General features: G+C 42.1%; 1 protein-coding gene across 1 annotated transcript in view; it reads left to right on the plus strand.

Moving 5' to 3' along the window:
* The first annotated feature begins 13,146 nt into the window (after window positions 1-13,146).
* slit3 (slit homolog 3 (Drosophila)) overlaps window positions 13,147-21,036 on the plus strand; it is a 300,414-nt gene continuing 292,524 nt past the window's right edge. Inside the window, exon 1 of the mRNA XM_030062042.1 lies at window positions 13,147-13,957. Coding sequence (XP_029917902.1) covers window positions 13,767-13,957 — 191 coding nt within the window. The 5' untranslated portion in view covers window positions 13,147-13,766. The remainder of the gene's footprint in view (window positions 13,958-21,036) is intronic.

Genomic DNA, 21,036 nt, shown 5'->3' on the forward strand with positions numbered 1-21,036 from the left:
TAAATGGTTCTCTCTCTCTCTCACCTGGCTGGACAGAGCACAGAGACGTCAAATTTTATATAATAAAGCCAAAACCTGAACCACAAGGACAAACTATCATGGTGTTATAGTATTCAATATCCCCTGCAGGTATTTATATAAATATCCACTCAGATGTCACATGATTGCTTGCTTTCTAGACAATGGCTTGCTTTGATTAATAACGCACAATTTTTCAACCACAAGCACGAGAACGCCACCTCCTCGGACGGCTGGGTTTTAACATGGGAAACCTGCAAACCACATAAATAAATCTTCAATCAGGGTAAGGCTGTTCACGTTAGAGCGAAACATGACTGTCGCTCCTCATTTTAATGCTTAATCTGATCAAGTTCACACTATAGAGAATAATCAGAATCAGAATAATAAGAGAATAATTTTTTATCAAGATCCACAAATGAAGTTGACTCTGTTTACGATACAGTTGAGTTTAGCTGTGTGTGTATGGACAGGAATGGGATTTCACAGCTGGTTGTTGATGTACAGTGGAACCATGAAGCCTTTTCCGTCTTTTAAATATACATTTTTGTACATACACAGGAAATGAGCGGATTGAACATGAATGAGTCCCTAGATGCGAAAGCAAACAGGGCCCAAGATTAATTCAGTTAACAAGCTGATATGATATCCAATCACAAAATTGTTGTGGTGTTGTATCAATGGTGAAGTGTTCAGTTCCCAGTCCAGAGAGCTCAGAAAAAAAAAAAACAAAAAAAAACAAGTGTGTTTAACGATGTCTCTGCAGTCCAGTAATCATCTCTCAGCAGGATCACCGTCTGCCTGAGTCACTGTCGACTGAAACTGAACGCCAGACGCTGAAACAACGCAGAGCGCTGGAACGCCGAAAGAAAGACGTGAAAATGAAGAAATTAAAAGTAAAATGAGTGGAACTCTGTTTAGATTGTTGGTTTGGCGGTGTGTGTGTGTGTGTGTGTGTGTGTGTGTGTGTGTGTGTGTGTGTGTGTGTGTGTGGCAGTGTGCGTGTGTCTGTGAGTGTGTGTGATACTCCTCTAGTAAATTAGACCATCAATCAAACATTACATGGGAAGGGGAAAGAAAAAAAAAATCCTTGCAATGAAACAAAGGAACTGGAACGACATATGGCATTATTTAACTGCCCATTCAGAAACACGAGTGTGTGTGTGTGTTTGCATGTGTGTGTGTCTGTGTTTGTGTGTACTCGTATTACTGTACTTGAAAAGCTCTGAAAGGCGCTGAGCATTTTTTAACTTTGACGGGAGAACTTTCTGGGGAGAGTGCGGTTCATGGGAGACGGGAAGACTTTTTTGGCCTATCCTTACCGTGAAAAAAAAAAAAAAAAAGGGTGAATCAAACACAGGGCTAAAGTTAGGACTAGAGTTAGAGTAGCTGTATTAGATTAAGCTTTACATTTAGGACTAGAGTTAGAGTAGCTGTGCTAGACAAAGAGCTGACGTGAGAACTTACATTTGACAACATGTATTGGAATAAGAATTTTTTTGCTCTAAATTATATTCACAGATATTTAATTTCCAACAAACATGAATAAATATAAACCAAAACATAACTAACAAAATAAAAAAAAACACAATCTAAAATAAATAAAGCCGTATAAATGTTCCAATAGAGATCCACTCATCATTCACTCTCATTTATACCAATATCGAGGAAAAACAGTTAACCCAAATATAAAACAAAAACATACTCATCCAAAAAAAGAAGAAAAACTCAAGAATCAGAGGAATATCCAGCCACTGATAACACTCCAAAAAAGAAACCATAACTTAGAAATTAAACCATATGACTCTCCATTTACCATCATTCACTCATCTGCCACTCCCATGAGCACAAACAGTCTGATACAAACAAAACACAACACTTTGACAACACTTTCTGAACTTTTGGGTCAGGTGTGAACTGTAGTGCAGACCAGTTGTGGTGTGAAAGCATTTCAATAAAATCCTATATAAAGCAAAAACATTGCAATGTTAATGCAGTGCATTTTGGGATGGTGGCATGTTGCCCTCAGCAAGACCCTTTTACTGAGCTGAACATCTTCAATGGCATTACCATTTATTTGGCACATGGCATGTGAGTTTGAAGCTGAAATTTCAATGTTTTTTTTTTTTTTTTTTTTTCAACCAGCTATTTAAACCACTGAAGCAGGATCAGTAACGACAGAGCCCAGTTTTCCATTTTGACAGGTCAAAATGGAACCAGAACATAAAATAGCCTCTCTGCTGACATTTCAAACTTATTTGTAGGTTATTGTTTTAACCCTATAAAACCCTGAACTATGAAAGAATTGGCAGAAAATTCAATTTTTTTTTTTAAATTGAACCTTTTATTTAGTCCTATAACAATATATATATATATATAAAAAATTCAAAAAATATGTTATTACACGACCTTTCTGGTCGTGTAATATATGGTATGTACTTGAAGTGCCAATGGTATGGTCCAGGGTGAACAGGGGAAGTGTTCAAAGGTATACAACAGTATACCTTTGAACACAATAACTTGATTAAACTGAAAACAAAAAACAGAATTGAAAATGTGTATCATATATGATACGAATGGCTTTATAGGGTTAAGCTATGCAATATTTTTGTCAGTGTACACATATTACTGCCACCCACCGTTCACAATGTTGATCTAAAATGGTTCACTCAAAGGTATAGCAATGCGAAACAAACCTTGAAAACAAACCTTTTTCAACACCTTTAGACTGTCAGAATAAGAGCTAAAGGACCAAACCTGTGATTTGGAATATTTGGCCCATTTCAATTCAATTTATCCACATTTTACTTTGCAATAAATAAATCATTTTGCAAATTGTACGAGGGCATTAAAGCTTGACAACATATCATCAAAATCTCTCCGTTTTCAAATTTTAATTTTTGGTTCAAACACCGACCTTATAATGTTTGAAGTCGCCACTGTTCCTCGGGAATTATTTTCTGGTGGATTGACAGTTTCACGCCGCCTAATTTCAAGTCATCAAAACACAACAGGAAAACTAATGTGGACGACTTTATTACGGAGATGAAATACCGCTGTGAAGGAAGTTTGAAGTCTCTGAAAGTTCATTTTCATTTTGTGGTGGAACGAATGGAAACCAGTGGCTGGATAAAAGGAAGGAAAAATGATATCTGAGCTCTAAAATAAAACTTCTTGCTTTTGGGAGGAAACATGAAGGATAAAGATTTTGTAGATTTTATGTCGAACATGAAAAATCGCTTTTAAAGTTTAAATGGAATCACACTAATCACAGTTAGGGCTGTTGATTCTTTATTTGTTGACCCAAACTGTCTTAACTTTGGCAGGTGACACTTCACACAAGTATATTAGTGTGTGTTTGAGTGTGTGCATGTGTGTGTGTGTGTGTGTGTGTGTTTGTGTGTGAGAGAGAGAGAGAGAGAGAGAGAGAGTGCATTCAAGGAGATGGGTTTGTTATGATACCCCCTTTGAAAGTCTCTTATTCTCTCTCTTTCTCTCTCTCAGACACACACACACACACACACACACACACACACACACACACACACACACAAACACACAGAGTTCGTGTGTAGGAAGTGTCTGTAGAGATAATAGCCTTGCTGGGGCCACAGTAGACCAAAGCCAAAGACCTGTCTGGCTGAAGGAACCATTAAACCACACACACTCACACACTCTTTCACACACAGAGACACACACACCACACACACTCACACTTGCATGGACACACTCCAGCGCTTACATACAGAGGATACAGGCAGACATACAAACACCTACATGAACACTCATTCACATCGTCACGAATTTAAGTGCAGGTACTCAGGTATGTGCACACACACAGACAGACACATAGGCATCCACACACACACATACACACACACACACACGCAGTTGTACAGCAGAAACCATTAATATGCCATCAGATATCGTGTTTTAATGGATGAGGCTCAATGTAAAGAGAAGTCCAAACTTTCCACCAATTATCCTGTAATCTGTCCACTGCTGAGGAGGAGGAGAAGAAGAGGAGGACAGGAGGATGGAGAGAGGAGATGGGGGAGAGGAAAGTAGGTGAGGAGATGAAGGGAGAAAAGGAGCGGTGAGGGAGGAAAACAAGGAGGGAAGGGGGGAAGAGGAGAGGAAAGGAGAGCAGGAAAGAGAAAGAGAACCGCTGGATATAAATGAGTTTCTTGGCTTCTGTTGTTGTTTGGAGCCTGTGCTGTCTTATCTTGTGTGTGTGTGACAATTATGAATTTGTGTGTATTTGTGTGTACAGTATGTTCACGTATGTTTCTGTGAGCGTGCATATGTTTATGTGTGTGTGTGTGTGTGAGAGAGAGAGAGAGAGAGAGAGAGAAAGAGAGCGAAAGAGAGAGACAGGCAAGAGAGGAAATTTTGTGTGGCTGCATATTAGTGTGCCTTCTTGCATATGTGTGTGTGTGTGTGTGTGTGTGTGTGTGTGTGCGCGAGAGCGGTGAAGTGTCGAACTACGAGACTCTGGTCACTGGCCTGATCCCTCGCCACAGAAAGAAAGCTAATTGCTAACACACTGTCTCGCAGCTTGTTAATAAAAGACGAGGGTGAGAGAGAGAGCGAGTGAGAGACAGAGAGAGAGAGAGAGAGAGGGGTTGGGGGAGATGAGAAGGAAGAGAGGAAAAGTGAGAAACCAATAATAAAAAAAAAATAAGACAGAGACAGAGAGGAAAGAAAAAGTGTGTGAGGGAATAAAAGAGAGAGAACAAGATGGAGGGTTGAAAAGGGCACCCAAGGGACACAGAGAGAGGGAGAGGCAGGAACAGGAGAGAGAGAGAGAGAGAGAGAGAGGGTGGCAGAGAGCGTGCTATGCAGTTATGTGGTGTGAGAAATTCAGCAGCGGCCAAGTCCGTTCTGTTTTGTCGTCTTAATCTACAAACCCTCGGGCCTTTTCTGTCACGTCCCCATCAAAAGCACAGGCAAGGCCAACGTATGGAAATAAGAGCTAAGGACTGCGTAAGGGGAAAAATTTATTGGAAAACCGGTCCAAAATTCAGTCTACCCTAAGAAAAAAAAGCGGGGTTTCTATTTGCATCATTCTATATCTCCAAAACATTACAATCCAGTCTGCAAAAGTGCTATTATTTTGTCAACGATCAATTTAAGCTGTTCTTAGGTTGGTTTTAACATTCTGTGCGAGTACATGTCACTTATTTCAAATGGAGAATGTCTCATTTTGGAACAAAGTTATAAAACGTTTGCTGTGTTTTTTGGCTTTTCTGCTGCGCTCGGCGTTACACAGCGGAGACTTATGAGAAAAGAGCTCGAGGAAGGATCGTGAGTCAAAGGTCCTGAGCAGAATTTAAACCCTCAACCCTCACATGTTCGTGCGAAGGGGAGAGGGTATTCACTCTTTCCTTGTATGACGAGTTCAATGTGTTGTTTTGTGGCGGTTCCGTTTTTTCATCACTTTGTTGTCTTCTTTCGGCGAACAACAAACTCCCATGTCTGTCGGAGACCAGACTTTTTGACACTGACCACACATTGTCTCTCCGGCTCTCATGACAGAAAGAGTCATTTGCTGTTTATCTCAAATTTGCCCCGTTCACAAGGCGTGTTTGTTGCATATGAAGTCACCCCTCATGGAAAAGTAGCATGTGCTCCTAAAGAATAAAGAGTAAAGTTAAGACTTTCCTATCAGCACTTGAGTGTCCCTGCAAGTCTGACACTGAAGATGGTGTATGTATTTGCTGTGCTGTGATGAAGCTGCCTTAGCCTTAATAATAATAATAATAATAATAATAATGATAATAAAACTTTATTTGTATAGCACCTTTCATACAAGAATTGCAGCTCAAAGTGCTTCACAATAAAAAGAAGAACATTTGAAAACATTAAAATAAAACATTAAAAACAGCACAGGGTGGAATTAAAAAGAAAAGGCTAAAAACGAGAACTTTGAAATAAAACAAAAGATGCAAATAAAACAATAAAAGACAACAGTGTGGAATAAAATTAAAGGCTAGAGTGAAAAGGTAGGTTTTTAGTCTTCTTTTAAAGATGTCTAGTGAGCTGGCTTCCCTGGTGTCTAAAGGTAGTGTGTTCCAAAGTTTGGGGGCGTAAGTAACAAAGGCGGCATCCCCAATTTTCTTTCGACTTGTAGGGAACCAACCAGCCTTAACAGATGATAAAGTGCATTTGAAACATTTAAGAAAATCCTTTTCTACAGAAACATATCGGTGTGTGTAGATGTTTGTAAGAGAGATACGATTGAAGAACTGCATATGTTTTGTGGAGAATGGCATACTGATTTGTTTACTCATTATTACACTGCCATAATAATGATTTTTTTTTTTTTTTGTCTCTCTCTGGCAGGTGGAGCCAGAAGCTGCTGATCTGCCTGTCCATCTGCTCAGCACTTTACTTCAAGGTAACTTATCCCAAAACCTACCTAAAAAAAATCAAAAAGTACGGTATCCTTTGGGAAATGAAAGGTAGTAAAGTAAAGTATGTGTGCAATGTAGAAAATGGGCAAAATGATGCAAAAACCTAAATTTGGCAAATTTGGCAAACACAAACCCCCAGACCAAAATGTCAACTCTGCACACAAGTTATTGCAAAATCTAATTTGTGGATTGGTGTGATATTTGGTGAGGGCATTCATACTCCGCAAGGGAAGATTCCTCTTGATCGTGGTGACTCTATGACCTAAAGCGCCACCTTCAGGCCAATCATTTGTCATGTACATAAGATTTCTCTAAATGCAGTGGACAGATTGTAAGTTGCAGGATAAGTAATTTGCTGAGTGTCACCCATGCTTCCTAAGGAATGAACCCTATCAGTTTAGTTTTCACCATCACCTTTTCTCTGGTGCCACCAGTAGGCAAAAATGTCAAATTTGATATTTCAGATATTCACGCTCCTCAGAGAATGAACCCTCTGATTCTGGCTGCATGAAGTGTAGCGCCATCCTCAGGCCAAAAAGTCAAATTCGCACATGAAATACCTGTATATCTAACTGCCATGACATTTGTTGAGTCCCCAAAAGAAAAATCCTCATGATTTTGATGATCATATAAGGTTTCTTCCAGCGCCACGCTCAGGTCAATATGTTCCAACCTCATTCTCCCACTACATTCATTTTCCCAGCATGCACCAAGCCAGCGGGCTTGTTAAATGTTGATTTCCTCTGGTGCTCCATGCCAGCTCTAACATTCACTGTGACAAGTGACTCTTCATGACTAGCATTATCTCAAAAGTGAGAAAATGGGCAGCTCCAAAGCTAAATGGTGAGTCATGTTATGCGAAATGCTGTTAAGTCTCACTGTTTTAATTTACTATTTTTTTTTTTCTTTTGGCACAGGAAGTGAGAATCTGACCCTAACCCAGGGATGGACTGGCCCTCAGGAGTAGCAGGAGAAGTAAATATGGTTGGTCATCAACAGCATAAAATTATATTTCTTTTTTAAAAAATTGTCGGTGTTGGGTTGATTCAATCACATCACTTTTTCTTATGATGTTAAAGTAAGGCATTACTTTTCCCAGCAATGACATTATAATAACTAGTATACCAGACGTACTACAGTAGGTTGTAACTTGGATTTTACCCCTCATTGCCATAGTGTCTGTTTAAATGTTCCCCTTTTATCCTGCCTTCAAGTCATGTCATAAATAGTTCTAATTATGAGTAGAGCACATATAAATGAGCCAGCAAAGCCGTAAATACTCTCTGCAGTCCCAGATCTCGAGGCTTCCCAGTCGCATGTGAACGCACCATAAACTAACTTCACGTTCGAAGTAACTGACACAAATGGATTACCTATTTAATCAAGTCAAGTCTCTGCAAGTTGATTTTCGTACTGAAATTAATGGAAAAGAATGGCTGCGGGGTTGGAAAAACAGACTCAAAAATCAAAATGTACAGTATCCCTTGGAAAATGAAAGGTAGTAAAGTAAATTATGTGTGCAGTGTCGTAAATGGGCTACAACATGCAAAAACCTGGCATGATTTGACGTCTCCCGTTATTGAGACTATTTCTGCCGGTGATGTGTCTACTGTATTTATTGGCGCAATGAACACAAGAAAGCCAAGCACAACCGTTTTTAGGGCGTGATGCAGAAATAATGTAACTGTATTTTCTCCAGGATTAATACGGAACGTGAAGAAGCTGCAGAAGAACGCCAGCGCTGAAAATAAAGCTGATTACATTGGCTCCGTCAGTGACATTTCGTTTTTAACATTCATCCATCCACAGACAGCACAGGCTAACAAAACACCATTAATTTCATTTTAATTTTTATTGCGAGACACTTTGTTCAGTGCGACTCTCTCTCAATGCAGTCAGTGAAGTTCTAGCGTGGAGCAAATGCCGAGCAGGAACACATGGACGGTCTTGGTCTCTATGGTCTCACCACTTGACGGGTAAGTCGCCCAAGAGTTGACCAATCTCCAGAAACAATGTGCTGCGTTTCTTTAAAGGCAAGGGAAGACAATCGACAAGAAAACTGTTGCCAGATTGTGGCGGGAGTGCTGAGAGTCACATCAGTCTGACTTCTGTCCTCAGCGGTGGGTCCCTCTCCTCCTCTATTCATCTCTCTCCCCTTTTCTTCCTCACTCTCCTCCTTCTCCTTTTTTTTTTCCTTCAGCAATTTCCTCCATCTCTCTCTTTAAAATGATGTTCCTCTCCCTCCTCCATTCACTTAGTGGACACGCAACACATGGAGACAAAACAACACCAGATGTTTCCGCAAAACCTTTTTTTTTTCATCATGAATATTCTGTCCTTTTTTCTGTCGTATACATTTAGATGCATCTGTTCTTTAGCCTTCCTCATGGTTATTAACCGCTCACACACATCCATTTTCTTGAGCTGGAGCTGAATGCCGATTGCCTCAGTAAGTGGGTCACGACCTTTGGAACATGTGCTCTTTAATGTTCATTGAGAGTGTGTGTCTGTGTGTGTGTGCAAATGTCTCATTCTTTCTTAGTTCAGGTTTTTCTCAATCTATAATTTCTCATCGAACCATCATTTTTAACACTCAGCACTTTAATATTTCACATCATATTGACATGTTTCAGCTGGGGAACGCACGCCAGATATTTACTTTCACAAAGCTGAGCCGATGCGGTCAAACTTGACCTTTTCTTCTTACTAAATCAAGAGTTTCTTGTAAATAATTCAGAATTAAACGGTCAGGAAAATCTGAGTCTGAATAAACTGCACAAGAAAAACAAAACTGGAACTGGAACAAGCCGAGGGAGCTCGTAGAAATGCTGTATGACTATCCTGTGATTACCCAATAAATCTGATACTGTCCCGTCTTGGGATATGACAAATAAAATGTAAACTGCTACTGGCTGGAATGGCAAAATCGGGATCCAACTTGTTATTGTGATCATTTTTCCATGTGACGGCACTGTAATCAGCTTTCATCAATCATGTCTGTTCATTATAGGTTGTTTCTAAGTGCGTGAAGTGTGTGTGTGTGTGTGTGTGTCTAAGAGAGAGAGCTCAGATGAAGTGGTATGGGCAGATTGAGTGATCCTTGCGGGCTTGGCCTTGAACTTGCTGCTCTCACACACACAGGGTCACCATGCCAGGTGTGTGTTTGGGAGTGTGTGTGTGTCAGAGACAAAACAATCCCCAGAGAGGCAGAACTGAAGAGTTATAGGAAGATGGATGGAAAATGAACGACGGGGACGGCAGAGAGTGTGTTACAGCACGACCGAGTGTTTTTACGTCGGAAAGTCTGCGTCAGGCTGATAACTTTGTTCGAGTTCGGGGAGGTTCGAATGAGGACTTTTGGCTGCGAAGTTGATTGTTTGAGCAGAACATTACCCTCTGAGCTGAGTGATGCACAACTGAAATTTAAAGGGAAAAATATGTTTTATCCGGCATCCAAATCTGAGACAGTGGAAAAAAAGTCAAGAAGGGTGAGCGGTTTCTCTAAATAGAGGAGTTCAGGTATCCTCAGGTCTCAGGACTCGGGCTTAAAAGCAGGGATGAAACTGCACCTGAACTCAGCTTACCCACCTTTTCATTGCATCATTTAGACTATCAGCATATTACATAGTTTACCACATTCACTAATTAATGCTTTTATAACCATTTTAACACCACAGCCACTTTGTTTACTGCTACATCGCTAGTAAAAAGGGAATTTAGGAGCAGCTGCTGCAGTAACATCTCAAAACGAGGTGATAGAGTGAGAGTGAAGCCACAAATCAAAGCTCTCAATTTACCAATCAATAATCAATCTGACCCTCAGCTGTGGTTGACAGCTCTAATAAAGACCAAAAGGACAAGACCAGGATATTAAGTGTCTGAAAGAGTTCATTCTCCGTGATTGGAATCAACCAGCTCCTCTCTTTGGAAAGCTGTGTAGCCGGCTGGGAGGAAGCCCCAGGGAAGACATGGGACGTACTGGAAGGATTTTCTCTCCCAGCGTGCCTGAAGACACCTTGAGGGGCCCCCGGGAAAAGCTGGAGGAACTGCCACTGCTCTGACCTTGATAAGCTGCAACTACTGGATGGATGGATGGATAGAAAATAAGCTTAACTGTGCGTCTTTTTCTTCTTTTTTCGAGAGGCATTTTGAATGAGCCTGACTTCTGATCAATTTCCGAAAAGAGAGAAAGGAACAGACAATGGATGAGGGAGAGTAATACCAATAAAGGGGTGAATGAGGGAGGACTGGCACATAATGTAAGTCTGAAGCCATATTTACAGACACACACAGTCCTGATGTATGCATTGGGTGTGTGTGTTTGCCAGTAAAACTCCTCACACATGGTTCACAGCTCAGCCGACTGTCCCCATGTCTCACATCCTGCAGACTACTGTGGGCGAAGAGAGAGAGAGTGAGAGAGAGAGAGGGAGAGACAGAAGCACCGAGGACATTTAATTTCAGTCACTTTCCTTTTGATGAATTCATGACAGACATTGTAATCAGGCTGCCACTGGAACAAATAAACAATCTGTCTCCGAGATGAAATATCCTCCATTTGAAAAAGGTGACAGCTGCTCTTACAATATGATTGATAACATAACACTAAAATAAAACTAAAACTGTAAAGCTAAAAATCAGACTTATTTTTCAAAACAGGTCTTTATTTATTTATTTATTTATCTATTTGCTTGTGTATTTATTTCCCCGATGCATTCTCCCGCTCTGTCTTTCATTTCCATATGTTGGCCTTGCCTGTACGTTTGATGGAGACGTGACAGAATGAGCCTGAGGGGTTGTGGATATCACATACAACAAAAGGTAAGACTGCCTATATTTATGCATATTTGTGGTCTCTTTCATATATTATAGATATTAAATAACAAATTGCATGTTTTTTATTTCCCAAAATGGACATGGTGTTTTGGAACAGATTCCTTAAAATACACAGGAGCTTCTACTCCTGTTCACACTCTCAAATCTTGAACGTGCAAGACCTGACCATGGTGGGACACTCTGGACAGCAAAACTGAATCACTGACGCCCCAAACTTCCCTGGCAACTGCCACTGTGCCTTTGAGCAAGGCACTTAACCCACAGAGTGGTCCAGTGTGTCTGCACAGACGCCAACAGCAGACCGGGCAGCTCTCGGGTGTCGGTGTTTATAAGCGGTTGTCAAACATGCTGGAAAAGTGCATACATGCTTGTAAAACTGTACCTGGATGAATAAAAGTTAAAAGACCAGTCAATTAAAAAGCTTGTTATTGAATTCTACTAGGGATGCTATTTCTAAACACTTTGGTATTTAATTTAAAAGCACACTATGAATTTGTTTGCCGTGGAGAACGCTCACTTCAAAAAATGGTTGAATATCAAATTGGTTTCAAGGCTGTCTCTGGTGGGCCTCCACATGACAGCAGAATTGATGTTTTAATTATCCAGAGTCCCACACTGAGAGAGTGAATTACTCAATTTGGGATCTGGCTTTTAAAACATTTATGAACTCTCCACTGTTCATTACATGCTGAGATATTTCTTGGGAAAAGCTTTTAAAATTTTTTGACATTTTGCGGAAAAATCCCCATATGGACTGGTTTCAATCTGAGGCTGTGCAGCTGACTGAATGGGAAGGGGGATTATTTTGTTACAGTACAAGAGAACTGATCGGTCTCAGCTGAAAATTGCCTTGCCCACCAACAGAGGGCAGCAGCACTACTGCAACATGCAGAGGAGAAGGCGCTGTTAATGGATCCTCACTGAAATACATACACAGGGTGGATTTACAGACACTGACAGCATGGGCAAGTCACACCTTTCTCATTACCTGCTGCACGGCTGTTCCACTGCTGCTCCACCACCAGGAGGAAATGTCTGGAAAACTCAGTTGTATTGGCTGAGAATAGATGCAGGATATGTGGCTCCAACAGTGCTTATTAGCAAATATTGTATCGAAAAACTAATGTAAGACCAATTTCCCTCCAGCAATAAACTTTATATGGCCATGCAATATCACCAGTAACACCAAGTAGTGCCTCTATTCTTGGAAAATTAATGAAAAAAATGAAGATTTTATGTTGGCTTTTTACTTACAAACATAATGAAAAAGGCCTTAACCAAAGACTTAATGGTGGATTTCTTCATTGTGGATTGCTGATGACTGCCAAACTCTTTATGACTTGGTGAAAACAACAGAAATAAATCATGTTTAACAGATTGACCTGCTGATATAATTGTTGTGTAATCAGTGGACAGTTAAAACACTAAAGCTGACACAAAGCAGCTCCAAAGGGTCAAAATAACTGGGCAACATTTGGAGAGAACGGAGAGGTTTGCCAGTACAAAGACAGGAGTCAGCTTCAATATATCAAAATAGACTATAAAGAATGTCAATAACATGATAAAATCTGCTTTGCCAGAGTTGTGGGAGGAAAGAAATCCCATCATAACTATCTCAAAAGTTGGTGTCATGGACTGAAAGTTTAGAGTTTTATTCCTCTGTGTGGGAATGTAGCCTAGTTTACAGAGCAGTGTGTTTCTGCTGGGAAGATAAGAAACTAGTGAAAGTTGGTTGGGTTCTCTCACTCTCTCTCTCTCTCTTTCTGGTGACATCAACAGAGAGAGAGAGAGAGGGAGAGGGAGAGAGAGAGAGAGAGAGAGAGAGAGAGAGACAGAGAGAGAGAGACAGAGGATTTTGGGGGACACCAAAGTACAAATGTGTATGCCTCACTCTCACAACCTCCAGGCGTACCAGTCTGTGCTGCGCCTCTGCTCTCTCAACTTTTGTGATTGCAACTACTCTACACCTCTTACTTTTTTTTATTCCTCTGGCAGTGGAGTGATGTTCCCTAGAAGGAGGTTACACCCCAGCTGAACATTTTCACCTTACCAAGTTTAGGCGTCGGGCTAATAACTTATTTTTTTGGAGCGAGTTTTTGAATGGGGACTTTTGGGGAGACTTTTACGCACCGAGCTGAGTGACGCACGGCTGAAATCTTTTGAAAGAAAAGTTTTCCCTACAAAGCCTCACATCCCAAACTTCATTTTCGTCCCTTTCTTCCCTTTTTCTTCAATGGCAGGGGAGCGTTTTGAGGAGACTGCGACTTATCTGCTCTCTTGAGGGAAACTTTGCCGAACTTCTGCGACAGCAAACTTAATTTGATTTCGACTCTCCATTTCCCATCACTCGTTTTTTTCCTCGTTTTATCACACAGTCGAACAACTTCTCTCGTGGCTATTTTTTTTTTCTTCAGGATCCTTACTTCTATAACGTTTAATTTCCCCCGCGGATTTTCTCTTGACTTTGGTTCGGCAGGATTTGTTTTGGTGGATATCATGCCTCTGACCGGACCGGGGAAGCGGGCTGCGCTCAGCCGGATTTGGGCTCTGGTTCTCGGGTTGTTGCTGTGCGCTGCCTCGGTGGATGGATGCCCGCACAAGTGCAGCTGCTCCGGGTCTCATGTGGACTGTCAGGGTCAGGGCTTTAGGACCATACCCAAAGGAATACCAAGGAACGCCGAGCGCCTGTAAGTGAAGCTTTATTACAGCTTAGCCAAATCTTATTTTTCTCTCATAAACTCATTTTACCTGACGAGAAAATAGTGTTCATATGATACTCTTTTGCGAGTTTATAGTGACCTTTTGGTACTTTATGGTGTGTGGTGCTTGTATATCTCCTGCTATGGGCACTTTGAAATTTCAAATTTGTTAAGTGTCCTTCTAAAACTGTATAATGCCTATAGATGTTGTTCTTTTTTGCTTGGCTATATTTTCAGGGATAATGGGGATTGCTGAAAGAGGTGAACTGTTTTTTTTTTTTCTTTACTTGTCCATAATAGCTTACTATAGTCAGAGTCTTGAGTTCATGTTAAGACTACTCACTTTTATACATTTGAGTTTTGACGGCTCCAGTCACCTGCCCCGATGCCTTTCATTGATCAGCCTGTTTCAACAGCGCACTATTTTTGCCAGTGCTTTCATCATCAAGTTGCAATGTTTTCCCGCAACGGCTTAGTCATCAATGATGCTGTGCAGTGGTAAATAAAAAGGTGTTCCAGGCTGACTTAGTTTGGTCCAAGTTAAGTTGCATTCCATCATTAAGATTTGAATAAGACTCTAATCTGCAAATGGAAGTGAGTTTAGGTGGGATTACCATCCACTTATGGTACAGTAGAGTTGCTATGGAGATGCAGATGTGCTGTGCAGCTGTGCGTTGAGTGGAAATCAGACTGATAGGTGGGGATACAGACCTTTGATTACAGCAGTACTGCATATATATGCAAAACAGCTTTTAGGTGCTGGGGTAAAGTCACCAATGTGCCTTAGAGGCTGAACTCATGCTGCCGCTCAGTTGGGTAACTCACTAAATTTATGGTGCACAAGAAATTGCCCAAGAGTACATGAATCACCTCAACAATTTCCAAAAGATTCAGCCCTCCACATTGAGTTATAAGATAAGAATGAATGGAAACTCTTAAAAATTTGGGGGGAAAAAATAAAGTTTTGGAGCAGTTTCAAGCAGAGAGGTCATTCAAGTTTTTTTTTTTTTTGAAAAGAAACTCCAGAAGAAGCAGTGCCCTCTTTGCTCTGGCTCATTGTGAAGAAAGACTAATGATTTCGGAGAGAACGACTCGACTGAATGTTCAGTAATTGGTGTAAAACCTGACAGACAGTGATTGGCCTCTCAAAGAATATTCCTCTCTCATTCCTCCAAAATAAATCACTTTCTTTGCACTTAGTGCGTCACTCCTCCTCAGAGGAACCCGGTGGACTTGCAGCAGCAAATGGCATTCTTTCCTAAAGCAGAGACAGACCCCTTCAAAATGCTGCTGCAACCTCTAGCTTGATCTTGACACGTATGCATGCATGCAACCACACACACAACCCCCCCGCCCCACACACACACACACACACACCTATCCTGTTAAGGTATGGAAGCCATTATGTGTGATAACGGAGCAGCTTAAAGCCCTGCAGGGGATCAACAACAGACCTAAACCTGAGACAACAAACACAATCAGTAGGCTGCAGAGGGAGGGAGGGCGAGAGTGTGTGTGGCATGGGAGTTTGTGTGTGTACGACTGGATATAAGCAGGTGATTGGTGTGTGCGTGTGCATGTAAACTTTTGCATACGTGTGTATGTTTGCACGTACATTTTTGTGTGTTTGAGTGTGATTGTGTTTCCTGATCTCTCTCTCTCTCTCTCTCTCTCTCTGTGTGTGTGTGTGTGTGTTTGTGTGAGCCGCGAATCCCATACCTCCTCCTCCCCACAGGGCTGTTGTGACCTCCCAGGACCTGTTGGCTTTTACACAGCAATCCCCCCAAGACATTTACACCCCAGGAAAATAAATAATTAGAGCGGGATGTGATGGGGAGGTGGGATAAGGGGGTCCCCTGCCTCTTGCTTGGGTCCCCGGGGTGGAATATTTGGGGTAGCAATGCCCCCCTCTCATCCACCCCTCCATCCCCGCTGTAGAAACTGTGTTTATGTTTCCCTGATTTATCCAGGTCAGTGTTTCAACTGTGACTCTGGCCAAGAGCTGCTCTTTTTTCCCTCCCTCTCTGACTTTCTCTCTGTCTCTCTTACTCTACAGATGTATTTTAAGGAGTAGGAGATGGGAAAAATGAAAATGGATGGGATTCCAGCTGTTAAGGTTACGACAGATGGGAAACTTTTTTAGGCAGGAGAGATGAGCTGTGCTGTCTTGAGCAACGATTGAGGTTTGACAACTGGGACAGCATCCATGCGGATAACAGATTCTAGGAAAGAGAGTGGCATGAAAACTACTGTGTGCTGAGCTTGTTAGAAAAAAAAAATCATCTGCATTGCATCAAAATGTGCACAAAATCTTATAAATTGATTTGTGGGGGCAAAAATAAATGATCATTCAGTACCTCTTAAATATGGATGACTCAGTCTGTAGAGCTGTTTCCAAATGCCTTTCAAAAAGTTTTAATTTATTTGATCAGTCATTGTGGAAGAATATGGGCTACGTCTCATTTCGCAGTTAAATCCTTCACAAATGTTCCCTGTGGATTATGTTTGTGAACAGCGCAACAGAGGAATAGAGGAAAACTTTGGTTTACAGATTCACCTATTCATTATTTCCTGTCCCTTAATAATTTTGAGCCCCGTCAGCTTGACTTGTTGATGTTGCGGTTGTAGTTTGAATGGCATTTTGTTAAGACAACGTAAATGTTTTGGTAGCAAAACAAACACGCAATGTTTATGGTAATGTGGACTGGCAGCAGACAGTAAAATGAGTTGCAGTCAAAAATGCATTCAAATTTATTGATTCAGTCCATTCAAAAGTTTTCCTGGCAACAAGATGTTCCAGTATGACCAAAGCAATGTAATGTTGCAGTTTTGAGGAAACCGCTTGGGCAGTGGTGTGGTGTGCATCAAGTTGCCCAGCATTGTGCTGCTCTTGGACACATCGACCCCTTTTCCATTGTAGGAAATGTCCACAGAACACAGGGACCGTTACCCCTGTTTCCATTGGCGGAACCAGTCACTCTTTGTTTAGGGTTTGGGCCCCAAAGTGGTCCCTGCAACCCCCCAAGGCATGGAGTTCTAGCGCTGGACATCCTGATCTTATGATGCAAGCAGGGTGAAAGCATACCCCATCCCGTTTTTAAAATCAGGGGCGAGCGACCGCAAACACAAACTATCAGATCGTTCTGTCAAGACATCGTGACGAGGATGGAAAAAGCAACGTGGACTGACAACCAAGGGCAATTTCTCGTTGCCATGAATGCGGAGCAAAACACACTGAAGGAATTCAAGACGGTGACGCAAAATGCAGCCTCTTCCTTTCAGCTCTTGCTTTTTCTCGCGTCCTCAATCTCATTTTCCCAGCATCTCATCTCCAAAACCGAACGCAACATCGCAGTAAACAATCGCGATGATAGCTTTGGAATCTTCCCTGCTTGCTGTTTCGGTTTTACGTCGGGATTTCTTCCTATAAACGCGAAGTGAAGTAGAGTAGACACACCTCCCCCTTAGTTCCCTTGCATTAAGTTCATGTTATGTTTTGGGGTTACGGTGGGAAAGCAAACACAGGAGCACTTAGGGCACTCAGTTCGCCATCGAAACTCTCTTCCAAGAGCGAGACCCATTTACTTTGGCCCAAATCTTTCTGGTGGAAAAGGGGCTGTAGACAATAGACAACAGTAGTACCATGGAAAGGTTCAGGCTCACTCTCTTGGGCTTGTTGAAAGGCATTCTGGGCAATGTAGGAAATAGAAATAGACGATGCAGGATGGATGAAACTCGGTACACCAAAAACACAAAATAACTACTGGCACACATTTATCCTCACAGTTTGATATATAGTCATCAATAACGGTTTGAGGGTTTTGCACTGTGGATTTTTCCTTTATTGTTATGTTCCTCCATTATTATACGGAGGATCTAACTTGCAGTCCAAGTGAGGTCTGGCACCTCTGCAGAGTTACCTGCTGTAATCACAGAGTGAACTTTTCAGAAGCAACACTTTTCTCCACTATTGTAAACATGGCCTTTGGAGAGGTTAACAGGAGCGGGCCCCAACTGTTCACTTCCCGCTGAACGAACACACACACACACACAGTCACACATGCATGCACACACTCACACACACACACACACACACAATCCCAGGCAGTCTTGCAGATTACCTCAGGCCAGTCAGTTCAGTAATGCCCTCCTTGGGAAGCCACTTGAGAGCTCATTTGCATCTAATTTGAGTGGAGGGTTTTGGGGAAGGGGCGCGGGGGGCGCTTAACAGGCTTAACGAGGCTGGGTAAAATGAATTGGAAAGCAGGGACCGCTTTTCTCTCCCGGGTCCAATTCACACCTGCCCTACAGGGATGGCACACACACACACACACACACACACACACCCTGGAGTGTTGATTTTTAGAGCTGTGAATTCCTAACTGTTGTCCCAACTGCAGTGAAACGTTGGGAAATTCAAAGCTGAAAACTCAGTGGGGGGTTTTCAATTGGTGGAGCTGCAATCAGGAAATTTGTGTGTGTGTGTGTGTGTGTGTGTATGGACTGCGCGTGATTGCGTGTAAGTAAATGCGTTTGTGTATTTATTATCCCTGTCAAAGTTGTGTATGTGTATAGTATGTACATTCCATGCCTCTGTCCATCTTTGCGCGTGTGTGTGTGTGTGTGTGTGCAGTTGAATGAGTTCACATTTGGAAGCAAATTGCTCCTTGAGCCAACTTTACACAAACTAATTTTGATTTTAACTGCCTATTTTTCTGTTCCCTCCCTCGCAGCGCTTTGAGGAAGTTTTGGCAACTTTTTTACGAGCAACACCTTCTCTGCTTTCTCGAGCTTAGTTTGGCACTTTCTGTCTTTTCTTTTTCGTTCTCCTCCCAAGTCCCTCTTTTTTTTTTCATGTTCACCCTGGTTTCCCTCGCGGTCTCTCTCCCATTTTTCTTTTACTCTTTTTTACCTCCCCTACCTCACTTACTCTTCTCCCACTCTATCTCAGCTCTCAGCTCTGCTTTCATTACTTTCATATCTTCTTTACTCACTCTTGCTTCCCTCCACTTTCTCTACTTCTTTCTCTTGCTTTTTCATTCACTCACCCCCCCGCACACACTTACACACATACACACACAAACACACACACACACACACAGACCCCTGCAGTTTGCCAGCAGCATCTCTCCAGTAGAGTTTTCACAGCTCCCACTTCCCCTCTGCTTGCCAACCTACCACGGTGCACACAACAGTAGGAAACTGCTGCTGCGTCTGTGTGTGTGTATGAAAGCATGCATGACTGTGTGTGTGTGTGTGTGTGTGTGTGTGCAGGCGTGAGCACAACAATACAAACACACGTTCCAACCTCTGCTTCTGGCTCTTATCAAAGCTTGGTGTTGATTGGTTGCTTAAACCACCACACCCTCAGCTATGGAACAGCATTCCATGGTGGGATTGGAATCTCTGTGTGTGTCTGTGTGTGTGTGTGTGTGTGTGTGTGTGTGTGTGTGTGTGTGTCTTTGGACTCTTGTAGACCTACAATGCATGTAACTGACCAGCTAATTTGTGTCGACATAGTTCCTGTCCCCTAAATTTACAGTAATTTGATTGGATCAAGAGCAATCTGTAAGCACTGAAGTTGCGCCGCGTTCACTTCAGTTTTGTTCTGATCCCTTTCAGTCGCGCTCAGCCGAGGCTCGAGCGTTTACCTCTTGTTCTTGTGAAGTCAGCGCAAATAATATTGCGTTGCATGCGACGGGTAGCTCCCGCCAAGCAGTCTGATTAGTCAAAGATGCGCCGCAGCCATGCTGATAATTCCCATGAAGCACAGAAAGCCATGCTTTATTGGCTGCTTTGCCAAGGTTTGTGGAAATCATGGAGCTAATTAGTGATCTTTCATGTTTTTATTCCTCTCTGGTCCCGTTCACACTGGAGCTAGACACAGTTATTGCTCCTCATTTAAGTGGTTATTCTGGTCAAGTGCACGCTAAATGTGCTTCTTAACATGAGCAAGAAGAAGTAGTGCAGGCCGCGTTCACATTAGCGACTGAGGGCCTGACCGCCAAGCTTATTAACTGGAGTCAGTCGTGTTTTGTGTCCATGCACGCATGTTTAGACGATTGGGAACACTTCTTTGTATGAATGAGTAACAGGATTCTCATCTGTATTTTCAGCCGTGTCATATACTACATACTCATTTGCTCTCAGTGTGAATACTGCATTTCAAAGGCTACTGCACGAAGAGTAAATGCGATCTCTGTTGTTTACATGTTACTTGCATGTCAATAAACATGTAAACAGCCATGCAGGTTTTAAATAAGCAGGGTGAGACCAGTTTTCCGTATAACCCCTTTTGAATGGGCTCACTATCGAGCATACTGCCTGAGCTGCTCCCAGACCAAATGAAGTATTCAGGAGGCTTTGCAGCTACATCACTGTGCATCAAATGATGGTTGTCACATCCCGTTCCTGTACATACTCAGCAAGGCTTATTTCCATAGTAACTAGAGTCAACCTCTGGCTCAAGCAGGACTTGGCCCTTCCAGTTGTCACTCTTGTTATGTTTGAACTTGATCATATTAAGTGCAACAGGAGGAGCTCCAATCATTTTTTTTAGTTGTAATGAGAGCAGGACCACAGAGCCCTTCTTGAAACAGCAACAACTTGACTCTAGTGAAGCTGACTCTGGCGACTATGCAGATGAGCCTGGCTGTGTGTGTGTGTGTGTGTGTGTGTTGTAGAGCTGACAGCTGGTAGCTGATGTGCAGCAATAAAACTGAAAATTTAGGAGCGAGACCTGTTACTCATTCATATGCAAGTGTGCTCGGTCCTCTAAATATGTGCATGTACACACATGCATATTTAAACACAGAATATGAGCAACTCCAGGTTGCTGAGCCTCAAGCTGATGGGAGCTGAGCCTGCACCACGATTTAAAAAAAACTACGGAACACATGCTTTGGTAGCAGCTGAAAAAAAAAACATGTTCTTTACTGTGATTCTGGGTTTGATGGCGCTGCAGCAGATCTGAGGTGCAGCCGAGTGTTTTTGCTATATTAGACAAGTCTAGAGCCAGAAATAAAGACCACATCGAGCTCGCTGCTGACCAACCTCCTAATGTCATG

The sequence above is a fragment of the Myripristis murdjan genome, chromosome 10 (assembly GCF_902150065.1).
Source record: "Myripristis murdjan chromosome 10, fMyrMur1.1, whole genome shotgun sequence".
In the NCBI taxonomy this organism is placed as follows: domain Eukaryota; kingdom Metazoa; phylum Chordata; class Actinopteri; order Holocentriformes; family Holocentridae; genus Myripristis; species Myripristis murdjan.